Source organism: Hylaeus volcanicus, chromosome 8 (assembly GCF_026283585.1).
Source record: "Hylaeus volcanicus isolate JK05 chromosome 8, UHH_iyHylVolc1.0_haploid, whole genome shotgun sequence".
Classification (NCBI taxonomy): domain Eukaryota; kingdom Metazoa; phylum Arthropoda; class Insecta; order Hymenoptera; family Colletidae; genus Hylaeus; species Hylaeus volcanicus.
This window is the reverse complement of record NC_071983.1, coordinates 1,437,101-1,453,414: the sequence shown is the minus strand read 5'-3', so window position 1 is coordinate 1,453,414 and position 16,314 is coordinate 1,437,101. Positions and strand designations below refer to the sequence as shown.

At 32.1% G+C, this 16,314-nt stretch overlaps 2 protein-coding genes across 10 annotated transcripts; one reads left to right on the top strand and one right to left on the bottom strand.

Annotated features, from left to right (window-relative positions):
• Positions 1-3,033: 3,033 nt before the first annotated feature.
• On the bottom strand, positions 3,034-6,316 carry LOC128881273 (thyroid receptor-interacting protein 6). 6 transcript variants are annotated; one of them, XM_054132181.1, is made up of 7 exons: positions 5,513-6,316; positions 5,354-5,392; positions 5,111-5,250; positions 4,444-4,924; positions 4,020-4,357; positions 3,476-3,891; positions 3,034-3,409 (listed from the first exon to the last, which is right to left on the bottom strand). In XM_054132181.1, the coding sequence occupies exons 3-7, from the start codon at positions 5,243-5,245 to the stop codon at positions 3,157-3,159; spliced, it is 1,623 nt and encodes a 540-aa protein (XP_053988156.1). In that variant the 5' UTR covers positions 5,246-5,250; positions 5,354-5,392; positions 5,513-6,316; the 3' UTR covers positions 3,034-3,156. The 6 variants fall into 6 exon arrangements, with proteins under 6 accessions (XP_053988156.1, XP_053988155.1, XP_053988158.1 ...); XM_054132180.1 differs by lacking the exon at positions 5,354-5,392 and having other exon boundaries at positions 5,513-5,893; positions 5,984-6,314; XM_054132183.1 differs by lacking the exon at positions 5,354-5,392 and having other exon boundaries at positions 4,444-4,900.
• A 4,533-nt stretch (positions 6,317-10,849) lies between these two features.
• LOC128881272 (protein Malvolio) lies at positions 10,850-16,041 on the top strand. Of its 4 annotated transcripts, XR_008458030.1 has the most exons (14): positions 10,850-11,000; positions 11,405-11,601; positions 11,692-11,814; positions 11,876-12,102; positions 12,336-12,474; positions 12,582-12,737; positions 12,812-12,970; positions 13,065-13,115; positions 13,194-13,579; positions 13,649-13,859; positions 13,933-14,003; positions 15,036-15,187; positions 15,578-15,617; positions 15,759-16,041. XR_008458030.1 is itself a non-coding variant. In XM_054132176.1 (13 exons), exons 2-13 carry the CDS (start codon positions 11,425-11,427, stop codon positions 15,774-15,776), a joined length of 1,758 nt encoding a protein of 585 aa, XP_053988151.1. In that variant the 5' UTR covers positions 10,850-11,000; positions 11,405-11,424; the 3' UTR covers positions 15,777-16,041. The 4 variants fall into 4 exon arrangements, 2 of the variants coding, with proteins under 2 accessions (XP_053988151.1, XP_053988152.1); XR_008458031.1 differs by lacking the exon at positions 15,578-15,617; XM_054132176.1 differs by lacking the exon at positions 15,036-15,187.
• The last annotated feature ends 273 nt before the right edge of the window (positions 16,042-16,314 follow it).

Sequence of the window (16,314 nt, the reverse complement as noted above, 5' to 3'; positions counted from 1 at the left end):
TGAGCTTCCAAGCAAATAACAATAATTAAATTATTATAATATAAAAAGTTAAATAATATTCTACCTAATTGTTATGAACATGAATTTCTTTTATCTATAACGAGAAATTTGTTATCTCATATCTCGCATATTGTAGCTATTATTGTCTATTTAAAACGAGGGGAAAAAGACGAAATAACTGGGTAACGGAACCGAAGTGACGCTGTGATTTAGATATCGCGGCGATTGTAACGGAGAGACGCGAAATAAAAAAGAGAGTGAGACGTAGAGAATGAGAGCAAGGAGAGAGAAAAAAAAAAATATATATCCGAGGGATGATACGTAGATGACACGACAAAGGCCTAGAACGCGTAGATCAACCTGTGACTCGTTAAGAAGGAAATTAATTTATTGAGAAAAAAATGCAAGAGTGCCTTCTATTTGTTTTCGTGATTATATTGTTGAACATTTGTTGCGTTACGTTCCAAGAGCCTCTAATGTTGTTATAAGAAAAAAAAAAGATGTTTGAAGAATGTTGTTCCTCTATTTATTTATTGATTTACGGGCTGCGCAGCCCGCCAGCACCCAGCGAATTTGAAAGTGTGAAAGTATGTTGTTAGAAGAGGGAATTCGGGAAAGAGGATTACTTAGATGAAAGGAATTTTACAGGAATAATAGAGAAATACGAATAGAGCGAAGGAAGAATTATAATCGCATGTACGGCATTCGAGTCGCATGACCCCTTTTCTTTTTCATTGTGGTCGTTGTAAACGATATTGTAACAATGTAATCGAAGAAAGGAGCAGCTCGTTTCGGCACCTATTTCTATGTATGATACACGAAAGATATCTCAGCAATATACATATATAAATATATATATATATATATATATACATATATATATAAATATTAACAAATAAACAGACAAAAAAAATAACTTATACCGGAACGGTATATGGAATGCGAGTAAGACAAAGCGCGTATTTGGGTGTGCGTGTGCGTGAATCTGAATAGGTGGCTGTGATTATTGCGTGCAAGTTTAAAAAAAAAAAAATAAAAACGAGACGAAGACAGTTACGTGTGTAAGCATCCGTGTGTTAGTGCATCGATGCTGTTTCTCTCACACACTACACACGCATATTTCATACACGTATACATATACGCATACATACCTACTTATTAACATGCATCTATGTGAAGAGAATGCGCGAAAAGTGCGATTCTATGTTTAGTTTGGTACTGGTCTTGACGAGTGTAGACGAACGTATTAGGAATGGAACTGCTTGATAGCGGTTATTACCCACGTACTAAATTCAACGTAGAATGGTGCTGATACGATATAAAATATAATATATACTTCGCAAAGTATATTATAATATAAAAGGAGTCTAAGATAGATATTAGCGGGTATGCGTAGTTGAATATAGGAATATAATTGATGTATATTGTACACGGTGTAAGAGGTGTGCTTTTTACAATTGTGGATTAGTATAAGTTTCTCGTATTCTACGTTACATGTGATTCGCATTGCTGAACTCACCGAGGCGACCTTGGAGAACTTGGTCGAAAAAACTCTACAAATGGTTTCTTATGTTTCATCTCCTTTTCTAAATTTCTGCTATTTATGGTACTACTAGGACACGTTATGGCCTAATTATGAAAAAGTTACAATAATGAAGTGCTAGATCAATAGTCGGATACTTTAAGAGTGTTAAACTATTTTATTGCAGCATTCTTAGAGAGTTATCATAGAGAATTCCGTTTTTTTTTCGCTTACCGGTCTATGATAACTTTGTTATAATGGTCGGTTGTAATTTAATAACTAAGTAGATCAATTATCAAGTCCGTTGAGTTTGTTTTCTAACAGAAATGAACAAAATATATTCCACAATTTAGAAAGCACGCCTTCTAAAATACAGAACTTGATGTATTAAAAAAACATAAATTATACACAAAATGACACGTAGGTTGTACGACAAAAAACTATCTAAGTACTCGATGATAATAAAAAAAAATATATTACATATAAAAGATGCATATATTTAAAACGAAATAAAGACATCTGCGCATAAACACATTATATAGATGGAAAAATATAGTAAAGAAAAAGGTATAGATTAAAATAAGTGTGAATCTTTCCTGCAAATATATAATAATAAAATCTCATTAAAGATATAAAATATACAATACTCCAATATATGTATACATTGTATTTGTGAATGTACCTTTCTTGTTCAGTTGCATCTACTTTTTATTCTTTTTTGTAATGGAAAAAAAGTAGAATAGTAAGTGGAATCGAAATGAATATGCTCCTCCCTTGAATAGATCGGATGTTTTATTGATTCAAGATCGTTTCAGTAATACATTTTACAATTAAGTCCTATTCATTATTTAGTCTTTTCACGTACTAAATAAACGATATTAATCTAAGGTATTTGCACTAATACATTGTATTAATTCTACCGTATCACATGATTTACCGTAAAGCGGAAATCTAAATACGTCATAGGTCCACTATACAACCGTATGTCTTATATATTTTCGGTTAATAAAAACGGATGTAGAAATGGCACAATTTCTATTTTATATCATGGTGTGCCATTATCGTGGATATAATTTTACGTAAAACTAAACAATTTTTATTAACACTAGGTATTGAATACTTCGCTTTAGTAGTGTATGCAATATTTTACTAGGATCACATTGATTATCATAATCGCTAATCATCACACTTGTTTCGGGAAAGTATCTTTAAAAGGTATTTTTTTTTTTTTGTTTATAATGGGCATCAAAAAATCTCGGAATCTTAAATCTGGCAGTGCTAAGGAAGTGATATTAAACTTAGTCTTACTTTTTTGGAATATGACCACTTTAGAGTCGATATTTATATAAATATATATTTTCAGAAATATAAATCTCTAAGAAATTTGCGTTTAGGAATATTGTGAATATTTGGCGTGAATCACTTCTAAATATTAAATAATAAAAGTAACCGCTCGTATTCAAATATAAAATGGCTTTGATTAGAAAATTCTTTAAAAAACATACAAAATGTCAATATTTTCAAAGAATATACTTATCTGAAAAAGTTAATAATTTGTAAAACTGCAGCTACAAGTATAACAATGTAATATATGGCTTGAGATGATGTCTATAGCTATTGCGTATTTATGTGATTCATAATTCTGTCGTCATATGTGATGTAAGTGCTTGCACACGAGTTGCATTGCAACTTTTACATAATACATGGTCATCCAAAGGATAGCAACCGCGACCCTCGGAGTCTGAGGACAGGACCAAACCACAGTCTTCGCACTTGTAACATTGTATATGGAAACTACGGTCCAGTGCGACGACCCGAACTGTTTCCTCTTGCCCTGGTTCTGGCGTGATCGGTAGCTTGCACACGCAACAGCGTGGCGCAAACTTTCTGTAACATAAATTTAAACTCTTATATCAATGATTAACCATTCTACAAAAATGACATGTCACTTACTTGTGAAAGCACTGTATACAATGAATTTGATTTGTAGCATCCACTGTAAACGGTATACCATCCAAGCTTTGACCACAAACTACGCACGTGAAGCAAGATGGATGATAAGGTTTGCCTGTAGCCCTTAATATTCTATCCAATATCGGTCTGGTGCAAACACAACACTTTTCTAATGTATTCAGATAATCTTCTTCGCAGTACGGTTTGCTCTCCAAAGAATAGAATGGTTTACCCTGCAAATTAACTTTACAAACATAACAACAGAAACAATCAATGTGGAACACTTTATCCATCGCAGAGCAACCGGCACCTTCACCTTCAACTTTACGGCCACACTGTGCGCAAATTCCATAAATGTCGCTATCTTCGGCATTGTCCTCCATACCTTGAACTAATAAGTCGGTCAAGACGTCCACCTTAAAAATAAATATCATACATTTTTTAAATGAAACATGATGATAAGAGGAGCAATTAGTATTTGTTTAAGAACTGTTTCTTAAAGACAAAAAGTATGTCGTGCTGAACGCAGTTGCGTTGAACGTACTTCCTTAACTGGAGATACTTTTCCTTGCGGTTGAGTCGATGTAGCGGATCCATAACCAGAGTACATAGAATAATTGCAAGACAACTGGGATGGCGGTCTAGGATTAATGGGTTCGTATATAGATTCATATGTTGAACTAGACTGTGAACTAGGACCATAAATATCGTTTGGGTAATTGTCCGAAGGAAAATCAGTTTGATAGGTGGCACGTCTTAGTTCGCTATAGCTGGACGAAACAGGACTTGGCGGAGGCGGCAGCTCTTCCGGTGGTGGTGGAAAGGAGCTACTCGGAACACAAGGAACATACTCCGAAGGTTCTGGCGGTGGTGGTAAGTCATCTTTAACATAATAATTCATTGAATTACTGGTTACCAAAGAAGTTGGTATTTTAAATAATTACGTACGAGATTTATTAGACAATTACCATGAGCAGAAGGAATATTGCAATATGTATTTTCTGGTTTAGAATTCCACTCAATGTTACTGTAAATTATGTCCTTTTCAGTTTTACCTCCAGTTTTAACTGGCATGGATGCTACAGGAGGATCTATGTTGCTGTATACAACATTTCTTACTGATCTTGAATGTTCATCAACTGGGACTTGAGGGGCAGGCATATTTCCAACATTTGAGTAGTAATTTTTTTCATCATATCCATATTTTGGTTCAAACTTTTCTTCTGCTTGATGTGTGTAGAAGTTATCATTATTCTGATAAATTTTAGATGTATCTTTTCCATTTGTGGAGGATGACAATGAAAAATCATTTTTTTCTATGTTCAATGATACATATGGAGAGGGAGAGTTTACATACAAATTTGATGGCTTTTCATTTGTTCCAGAATTATTAAGTACTGTACTGTAAGATGGCACGGATGCAGCCTTTATGGTGTAACTTTGTGGTATCTGAAAACATATTACACAATGCATTATACTTGTTTATAAATAATATCTTATAAAAATTCTAAAATTTTGCTACTTTTACCATAAACATTTCCATATAATAATGGAACAGACGTGTAAAAGAAGCATATAACATTGTTAGCAGCATAACAAATACACTTGTTATCATAAGTTGTATAACTTACTGACCTGAGGTTGTGATTTTTTTGGTTTTGGTGGTACAGCTGGTCCTACTTTTTTTCCAGGCTTAACAGTTTTAACACCATCTCTATGATTAATTTGCAAGCTTGCAATGTGTTGCTCCAAATCACTGACATTCGACATTTTTCCTGCAAACAGTAGCATTGTATGTTTTCATTTGATGTTTATTCATTATACAGAGGATATATCAAGTGAATAAAGATAAGCACATAGAGTACAATTTTTACAAACTGTAGATGTGAGTAGTGTTGTGTAACAGAGTTTGTCGTTCTGTAAATTTTATCACAAAAAATATCGTCAGTTGGATTTGCTAACTGTCAAGTAAAAGTATCTACCCACTTGCTCGTTCTACAACGGAGCTTCTATCAATGAAAGAGCCTTCAAACTCACCTAGTAAGTCGACAAAGTGAATTGTCCCTTGAAAAATGTTGTTCTAACACTTTCGAGCCCGAAAGTCGAAGAGTTTTTATTCTCGAGGTGTCGTCGAATATGTTTCGTAGGTCGATGTGTCAGGACTGAATGGCTGACTCATAAATTCCTTATCTCCGAACTCTAGAAATTCCTTTGCACTGAGTTTTCGGACCCCGGCCGTAGCCCTCTTGGACATCCACGATTCTACATTCAAGCAGTAGTGATCGAGAAACGGCTCGAATGCTCACTGATTAACCAACAAACGAATCGTCGACGAACTAGATAAATTTCTCGCTACTGTCACTTTACGCACGAGTCTCCAATGCACCAACTTTATTTACGAATGAGTCAAACCACGCCCTGAAATTGTATACGACGTTCGTTGTTTCGTATAGTAATTAAATTATAAAAATGCTGCATCGAACGTGAACAATAACATGTACGACGCACGTTTGATTCTAGAATTGCAAAGTAGCAACTTTTCGGTATAGAATATCAACGAAGATCGAGTGTCGGATGTTTTATATAGTTAACGTGAATTTATTTCGATAGATTAGCGTTTCGTGGTTCAATTGGGTTGGCCTTCTACGTGACAAGTGAAATGACAATAAGCTCATTTCTTTTTTCCTTTTATTTATCAATATCGGTTCACACGATTTTCTCCGAGCGTTCAGAAAGTTGCAGGTTAGCGTTCCGCGCCATCTTCGAACACACGTTATCGACAGTGAGATAATTTTAATTTTATATTTTTTGTTGGATTCGAGAGGATTCCAGATTGATTGTTTCATTATATATTTGCATATTCCTGTGTTATTCTTCGTATAGATACAGGTATGCAAACAGAATTGAAAGAGTATGCATTGTTTAAAAGTTGGAATCAAAGTTGGTTGAAATATTACGATTCGTTGAAATTAGAAAGAATTAGTTTTACATTTTTGGACTTCGTTGAGTCGTAATAAATCGTCTTATTCACTCCAGACGCTATTAATTCATCTCCTATCTGTAATACTAAACGCCCTACTTTGGTTGACTGTCTGTAATAACAGTTTCATTCTGAAGTCACATAACCATTATCAGCATATTTTTTAACCCTGATTGAATGCTGTTATCGATGCGTACCATTTGTCACTTTAAAAAAGTAATATTATGACCCAGGTGTCGCATTTTTTTCTTTTTTTAGATTTATTCAGAAGATATTTTCAATGACAGTGTTCAGGAAAATAAAGTTTACATACCATGTATGTGATAATAGAAAGAAATTTATTTTACCTTCCAATCTTTATTCAAATAAAGTTATTCGAATCAATTATCTCTGAATAGACATCGTAGTTAAAAAAGTAACCTATTGGTGGCCAGTTGATTTTCTCCCAACTGTATTTCCAATGTCCAACGTTTACGGAAAAGACCGCAGCTGTACAATCAACGTATTATCTTAACGAAAATGAGTTATCCTTGCTCATAAAATCTTTCGAGGCGTGAAACGACCATTGTGTTCCTCGTTATGCGAACTGGACAATAGTTCACGAGCCACGTCACGCTCGTTCCATGGTAGAGGATAAGTTTTTCCGACAATTAAACCTGCCGATACGCAAAACACTTCCCAAAAGAAATACCTGAACAATTCGTCTTAATTACCTCAATTATCCTTTCGGTCGAAAACGCCCTTAAAAGGAAACTCTCGAGTCTCTAAACTTTTTCACGAAGCAACAGTAAAACATGACAGTATTTCTTGTGTTAAAAGAAAAACAAGTTCTAATACCGATAACCTAATCTGCCTTTTCCCATTAATTTTTAAAGAAATTTGTTGTTTTATTTTTCTCCCAATGGATTCTGCCTAGATACGCCAATGTGTACTATTTGGACGTTTTGTATTTTTCCAATATCGAGACGACGAGTTGTTTGAATCAATATTTTTTCCCCTTTATCGGACGCCATAGATCTTTAACGGCGTGCACGTATACTGATAGGATCTGATGAACACGTGCGATAAGACCGTTTACATCGATGTTTAATAATGTAACAATGATAAATGGGCTCTATTTATTGTTTCGCAGATTAGATAAAATTGTAAGACTCGATAGAATTAACGAGCAGAAACTGATTTATATAAATAAAATATTTATATAATTAACATAATTAATATAATTAATATAATTTATATAATTTATATAAAATATTTATATAAATAAAAATATTCAATAACGAATAAAAAAAGTACGGATTCCAGAGTAAATTCACGATATGTAGATATAAATATTTAACCGTTCAGTTAAATAAACGTCGCGTGAATTGGTCGTATTTGCCATTCATTATTCGAATAAAGTTTCGTGTATCTATATTTACAAGTATTCCTTGTCTTCTCGTTATCTGCTACAGCTGCATTCTTTGTTAATTCGCTAATTAACTTTTTCCTTTATGAATCATGTTATAAATGTGTCGTAATACCACTACTGGGACATAATGTATTGTATAATAAGTTTAGATAACAAATCCCACGAGTAGGATGCAACGATGCAACTCGTTAATGTTTTACAAAAGTTTTGTTTCTATTATATCGTATAAATTTTAATTTCCTAAACACTGTCATTGAAAATATCTTCTAAATAAATTTAAAAAAGAAAAAATACGTCGGAAAGGAAGTTGGATGATTGTATAATTATCGTCACAGCGATAACTATGTCTGCGAAACATTGCTTATCTATTATTCATTATTTAACGTTTTTTATCTAAATAAGATTTTGCCTATTTCTGATAACTGAATTCTAAATTGCGCAAAACGATTGAAGTGAGTTGCACTTCAACGCAACTTGTTACATCGACCCTGACTATCGTTCTAAATTCTTCATACATTCGTTTTCTTTTTACACCTGTTTTGCTTCGGCACGGAATCAGAGCTACGCTTGTTCGCATTTAACGAGAGTTTTACTTGTTGCAAATAACGTTGCTCGCTCGCGATTCGTGCGTTTGAACGATGACTTCTTGGAACAGAAATTACAGTTGTGTGAAATGACAAAAACATGACATAAACAAGGAGTAGCCGTTTTAATAAACTATGGCACACAGAAAAGAAAACGGTCTACGATGAAACGAAAAATAAAGAAAAGAACGTAAACTATTGAAAATATAATTACAAATTTCAGTGGTATTATATCATTATACGAAACGATGGTCAATTTTAAATAATAAAAGCACAAGAAATGATGGACAGATGAAAATTTGTAATTTCAGTTAAAATACTTGATCGATTATATTTTCTGTACTTTGTAAACAAGAACTAATTAAATAACGATACATGTTATATTTCTCTATCTAATAGTCACAGTAATCTATAAAAAAAAAACCTAAATGAAAAAAGTAAGGTATCTCTCAAAGTCGTTACTTCCTTCTTCTTGAGTCACAATACGAACTTGATGAAATGAAAAAAATACTTCTACCAGGAATTTTCATATTCTTGTCTCCAACGACTCTAGTACGCTGTAAATTTTCTCAGTGTCCAACGAAAATGATTTCCTAGCTAGTAATCGTATTTCCCTAATTGCCTCATACAAATGACGGTCCGGTGTCTCTAAGGTCAGCGAAACCATTAGAAATAGAAGATGAGACAAGAATGCGCGAGTATCACGTATCTTATTACGTGATTACGTTTGATTTTCCTTGTGCAGCGGGATTACCATTATGATTCAGTAGCGTTTCGAATTATCACGAATAGTTGACGGTACTTTGAATAAGTATTTCCCAATCCAGTGGGTGTGAAGATAAAAGAAATTGTTGAAATTATACATGACCTTATCTTAAGGTTGTCTTAATTTCTAAAATTATGTAATACATATACGTATCGTGCCATATGTGATGTCTGAATTTCGTATTATAACACAATATTATTTCCTAGATTTAAAATTAAATGAAAATCGAATGAAATTGTATTTAAAACGAATTGACAATTATATGATTACATATTTCGAGTGTCAGAACTTCTGCAAATGGTACATAGTACAGCATTAGTCAGATTCACGTGACAAAAGGTTAATCAAAGAAATGGTTATCGAAGGAATTGCGCGCAAATTATATTCTAAGATCTCGGAAAGTCACATTACAGAATTCTTGGCTGCGGCCTGTCGACCGATAACGTATATCTAGTATAAATGGGACAAAAACAAATTTGTATGATATGCGAAGTTAAATCTTTACACGAAACTCTGTCCTTAGGAGATTCAGTAAATCGTAATAATTTTGAATGATTTCCCCGTCGACAACTAATCGAGTATAGCTAGTTTCTGATAAAAATAATTCTACAGAAACGTGACGATGTAATCGTTGTTGACTCAGCTCTGATATTAAGTTACGTGAGTGATTTAAGTATATTTTTATTATATTAATAGGTATATACATATAGTAGTAGTCGTTTAGACTTGGACATTCTTTAAATGAATTTTTATTTAAATAATTATTTAAATAATATAATTTCTTGTTGCGTACTTAAAGTAACAAAACAGTTTGTTAGTCAATATTAAAATAATTAATGATACATAGTATACGTATAGAATAGTTATTTATAAGTTTATATTTCTTCTAAAATTTAAATTCACCCAATTTTGCATTGTACATAGTCTTTGGTTTCATATAGTTTTTCCGAAGATAAGCTTGAATTTCCTATCAATTTCAGATTAGAAGAATCACAGTTTGCTGTATTAACCTATTGAGAACAATACGGCGATGCATAAGTAGATTCGAACGTGTTAAGGTTGATTAAAGGGATCATCTCGATGTATAGAGCTATCTCGAGGATTTAAATGGCGTCTGGCTGACTCACGAGCTGGATTTAAATGTCCCAACAAAAGCAGCTGAATGAAAATGATCCCTTCCAGTCGTGTTATTGACACTTGTGGATATTTCGTAGAGATTGCGAAGAAGTATGATTACTTGTTGAACACATTACAGACGCATTAAGTTCTGCGGAAAAGAGATTGCAGTCGAATTGACGCGAGTCTGCAGAAGAATAATACTCATTCAAAAGATTATGGATGTCTTTCTTCGTCTATACTATACTATAAACTCTATCGCATAACGCGCCACCATTTGCGATAACAAACGATCTTGCGCGATGGTTATTTAAATTATGCTATTTTGCTGCGATCATAATAACACTAGGGGACATCCCGTGACGTAGTCGTAGTTATTATTCTCAATATATGGCGTCTATTAATTTCTATGCTTGAATTCGGTGTCACAGATGAGGTGGGACATCCCCAGTAGAAATCACATTAGGAAATGTGGGCTTAGAGAGGGGGAAAATGTTCAACAAAGATAGTTACAAGTTGCAAGTCTCGTGCGTTCGGTCGGTGCTATTGCTATCAGCAGCTATCACCATCAGTTTGTCTGTGACTGTTGGAGAGACTGTTGTGTTTTCTTTTCCTTTGTTATGTACTGTTTTTGGTTAGGCTGAGTCGCATAGTTTCTTAATTTTATGGTAAAATAACATTTGAAAATTATTTAAGTTTACTTATTAACAATAATCCGTCATGGAAGTAGATAATTTACGAGTCAATTCATTTTTACTTCTGCGGTTGGTTAACGGATGACTAATATGAAATTATTCGATTCTTTTCTTATTGTTGTGTTTCAACAATTTTTGTTAATACATTTACAATAAATATTGACTCCGAAACGTGTAACGAAGAAGTGTTACGTGACATATGTTTATTTAAATTTCTCGTAATTGATAATCGTGTTGATTAAATTATTCAGCTGAAAAGACAGCTTATGTTTGAAACTGTAAAATGTATTATGATTCAAAGTATAAAAATGTGTTATAAGATCATTGTGTTTAATAACATTTTTGCTTCTATACATAAATGAATTATTTAATTTTAGACGCATTATATCCATATATCATGCAAGGTAATGACTCCATTGAGAGTAACAGTGATACAACAGTCACGACATTGCCTCATCAGCAGACACAGGAAGTGCAAAACAATGTTAAAGTGACGGAAAGTACCTCTTTAACACCCAATAGTAATCAAGCTTATTTTGCTGATGAAAAAATTCTTATACCAGAGACAGAAAATGTAATATGACTTGATAAAATTAAAAAAAGAACAATGAATTCTTAAGATTGCAAAGTGATTTATTACTAATGGGTTTCCTTTTTTTTACAGGGTTTCTTTAGTTTTAGGAAATTATGGACCTTCACAGGACCTGGATTTTTAATGTCCATAGCTTATCTAGATCCTGGAAACATAGAATCCGATTTGCAATCTGGAGTAGCTGCCAAATATAAGGTACTTTCTTACATAATACTTTCACATGATAAAACATAATTATGTCAATTTTTTGTTTTAGTTATTATGGGTATTACTAAGTGCAACAATTCTAGGCCTTATCATGCAAAGGCTGAGTGCAAGGCTCGGAGTTGTAACAGGCTTACACTTAGCAGAAATGTGTTATAGACAATACAAGAAATTACCTAGACTGCTTCTATGGATAATGACAGAAATAGCTATAATTGGTAGTGACATGCAAGAAGTAATAGGAACGGCCATTGCTCTTTCGCTATTAACAAATGGAGCGTAAGTGACTTCACTTATTTAATTTTTAGCATGCTTGATCATCAAAACAGATTTACCAGATATTCTAAAAGAAATAAGATATGCTTATCGTTTGTTAATTGTTTGCGAAATTTATTATTGCCTGTTTTATACATTCAATTTACTTTGATTCATGGAATATATCATCAAGGAATTAAATGTTGGATGACCTTTTGATATAACTCTTTGTATATAACACATTTAATATGTTTCAGAATACCTATATGGAGTGGTGTTCTCATCACAGTATGCGACACTTTTATATTTTTATTATTAGACAAATATGGTTTAAGAAAGTTAGAATTCTTCTTTGGATTTCTTATCACAGTAATGGCTGTTACATTTGGTTATGAGGTAAGCTATATATATATTATATCATACTATATTGTTAAATTTGTTGATTTTAATGAATAAAAGAGAAATACTATTTTTACTACATCTTTATCTTATAAATGTTTCAGTATGTCGTTTCTGCTCCTCCACAAGATCAAGTAATAAGTGGCATGTTTATACCCTGGTATACAGAGTATGATAGAAATATACTATTACAGGCTGTGGGAATTGTTGGTGCAGTCATAATGCCACACAATTTATACCTTCACAGTGCTCTTGTTAAAGTAAGGAGAAACATTCTAATATTTTAAATCTTAATTTTGCATCTTGCTTTAATATATTTTTATATAATTTTTAGTCACGACATATTGATCGTACGGAGACCAAAAAAGTAAAGGAAGCAAATATGTACTACTTTATCGAAGCTTGTATCGCATTATTGGTTTCCTTTGTAATTAACGTATTTGTTGTCTCAGTTTTTGCACATGGTCTTTATAAAAAAACTAATCTGGAGGTTGTAAGTAGAAGAAATATATTGTCATTAGGAAGTGTTGTTATTGCATTGTTTGCAATTAATAATGTATACTTATGTCCATTCCATTACATTTTAGTATGAGGTTTGCGAAAAGAATAATTATACTCTAGGAATGAAACAATTTCAAGTGAGTAATAAAAAAGAATTGCTAACTTAATCTTAATAATTACTATCTTCTTACCATATTTAATTGTATCACTTGCAGCAAAACAATGAAACTGTTACAGTGGATCTTAATAGTGGTGGTATATTTCTTGGTTGTGCCTTTGGTGCAGCCGCAATGTACATTTGGGCTGTAGGTATTTTTGCTGCTGGTCAGTCTTCCACGATGACGGGAACCTATGCAGGACAGTTTGCAATGGAGGGTTTCTTAAATCTGCAGTGGGCTCGTTGGAGACGAGTTCTCTTTACGCGAATGATCGCTATTGTTCCTACTTTCCTTGTAGCATTTTTCGGTAGAGATTTGAATAATTTAACTGGAATGAATGATATCTTGAATGCTATTATGACCCTCCAGTTGCCTTTTGCTACTTTGCCAACAATAGCGTTTACTAGCAGTTCTCAAATAATGGGCGAATTCCGAAACGGAATGTATGTAATTATTACCAAACTTCCTTTTATATGGCCATAACATTTTTTACGTATACTTTTATATTTCAGAGCGAATAAGATTATCGCAACAGCATTATCTGCTATAGTAATATGTATAAATATATATTTTGTGTTGAATACGGTCAAAGATGATTTACCGCATCATTGGGCAATAATACTTGCAGTTTCTATATATGCCATCTTGTATCTCTTATTTTGTTTTTATCTGGTAATTCATATGGCTGTGAGTATGGGTGCAACTAGTCTGGGTAATCACTGGGTATGTATTAAATAATAACGTTAATATTGATAATAGTAGTTATAAATAACTTCTTGATCCATTTCTGTTGCAGTTTGTAAATAAATATATAGGCAGTCCAGTGAGTACAACACTTGGATTATCGAACCCAACTATATACGCAAGGTGAGAATAATGGATATTTTACATGTTAAAAGAATGTGCTAGCAAATTATTTGTTTTACGACTCCTATTATTTAGATATACAGACTATTTTCTTGTATATGTAATAATATATGTCGTAAAGACTGTAACTAATGTAATGTAAATACGAATTCTGTGCAAGAATCATAATAGGCAATAACAAAAAGTAATCAAATATTTTTGGAAGACTTGTGAGAGAAATTCTTAATTTAATATGAATAACGGAAACGCCTTCATATATTTGTTTTAATGGATAACCATATGCATGTGTAATATCGATTATGGTTGTACTAAAAAATTATGTCTTCATTGATGATCATCATATTATTATATATGTTACATTTCACTAGCTTTAACGAAACTCTTTCTATCGAACATTATAGAAATACTATAATTCAATGTATTTCTATGAAAACTTTGAGACTACACTTTTGTGTGTGTGTGTGTGTGTGCGTATATGTGTTTCGTACTCGATTTATATATTCGATATAAATGAAAATTTGAAAATGGAAATATATCTGCATATGTATGTTTGATTAACATTGTATATGTAATAAATACTAACATGTGTGTTGTGAACAAGTTGATTGTGTTTGTTTTCCATCATTCAACATCTTTTGGTATGAAAATGTAAATGCAGTAATTGTTATTTCTATTTTTTTATTAATTACCCTTTGTTACTTTTGTGCACTCTTGTTGTTTATGTGTAAAACTAATTTGTTCTTGTATCATTAAATAAGACAGATATTCTTTAATAAAAGGAAATAGAAGAAGTACTAATGATTATGATAGTATTAACTTTGATTTAAAAGAGTAATCTATTTTTTATAAAGAATTAATCAAAATTTAAATAATAAAGACAAAGTAGACGAGTATGTTAAATTATTTGCACGAAGTGCATCTGATGTTTATACTTATTACTACTTCTTAATAAAACTTAACTATCTAGTAGATTTTAGATATCAAATAAAGTGATACTGTTAAGGTTTCGAATTATTCCTTTTTCATTCATAGCTTCTTCAATGTCTCAGAAACGTCATTAAACATGTAATCAAGTTCTCCTCATGAAACTATCTTAAACAAGATGTGCCTTCTCCTAAGTACAGAAAATGAATCAATTTTAAAGCAATCACAACACCATCTGACTTCAACATACATCATACATGGTATGTACTAGCATTAAAAATCATCTAGTATTATTCAGTACTTCTTCCAAATCTCTTAACTACATTAGGTCAAGCTTTTAAAAAACTACCTTTTAAATTTTAATAGAATCAATTCATAGCTTATTCATTGGTATTTTGTTATATTATTTCCACAGGTGTTTGCATGAATAAAGATTTCTTATCTAAATTTTGTTAGAACCACTGCTATTTTAAATTTGAAACAAATTAGAATTACCATAAAAAAATATATATGTTTAGTTATTCGTCAGTTGTTTTACGTCTAGTATATGTAACTATGTGTGTCATAGCCTCTTAATAACAATTTCTCTTATTTTCTGAGTTACTAACCAAGGATATTTCCATTGCATGTGCATTTTTAACAAATAAAAGGGTGGACGTACAACGTTACCTCGATAACTTTCTAACAAAGGTAAGAATAAATATGGGTTCTCTACTACTCTCACACCAACATAACACGAAATGTTTCTTCCAGATTCGATTTCAAAATGTATGCATTTCCAGATTTAATGGTACTTCGTAAATCAAGATACTAATTTATGTAATATTTCAGATCGAATCCAGCTTTTAATATTCAAGAAACATGGACGGGAATTCCAGACTACTGACTAAAATAAGATACTAAACGATATAGTACAATACTCGCAATTCACTTTTTCTTATAAAATTGAAGATTGCATAGAATATAAAACTCAATGAATTTAAAAAGTTTCGTATGATAAAATCGTGTATTTAAATTTCGTTGTAATGTCGACATATCATGGCAATGATAAAAAATACGAGATAAGATTGTTTGTACATACTTCATTGTAAAATAAAATAAGTTTAAACCTTAATGTTTGTCAAAAACGTAATCTAGATAATATAAGATAATTTAAATAAATGAAATCGCATTTTTATTCAATTACGCATGAAAACGATTTTAAATTTCAGCGAAAAACTTTGGGATTGAATTAAAAAATAATTGATTTCGATATAATTGTTGATGCTTCTATTTCGAAATAAATTATATAGATTTTTATCGTAAATAAATGATTCTGCCTTTGAATTAGTTTTTTTTCATTTCGAAGAAATCTGTGTAATCGTATTATTTTATAAACAAGAAATCG

Bases quoted from the DNA above. Each gene is read 5' to 3' on its own strand.
- LOC128881273 (XM_054132178.1), bottom strand. From the start codon at position 5,266: ATGCTACTGTTTGCAGGAAAAATGTCGAATGTCAGTGATTTGGAGCAA. The intron at 4,925-5,110 runs GTCAGTAAGTTA...ATATGTTTTCAG, and splicing joins CAAAAAAATCACAACCTCAG to ATACCACAAAGTTACACCAT. The intron at 4,358-4,443 runs GTAATTGTCTAA...ATTATGTTAAAG, and splicing joins CAATATTCCTTCTGCTCATG to ATGACTTACCACCACCGCCA.
- LOC128881272 (XM_054132176.1), top strand. From the start codon at position 11,425: ATGCAAGGTAATGACTCCATTGAGAGTAACAGTGATACAACAGTCACG. The intron at 12,738-12,811 runs GTAAGGAGAAAC...TATAATTTTTAG, and splicing joins TTCACAGTGCTCTTGTTAAA to TCACGACATATTGATCGTAC. The intron at 14,004-15,577 runs GTGAGAATAATG...AACAAATAAAAG, and splicing joins AACCCAACTATATACGCAAG to GGTGGACGTACAACGTTACC.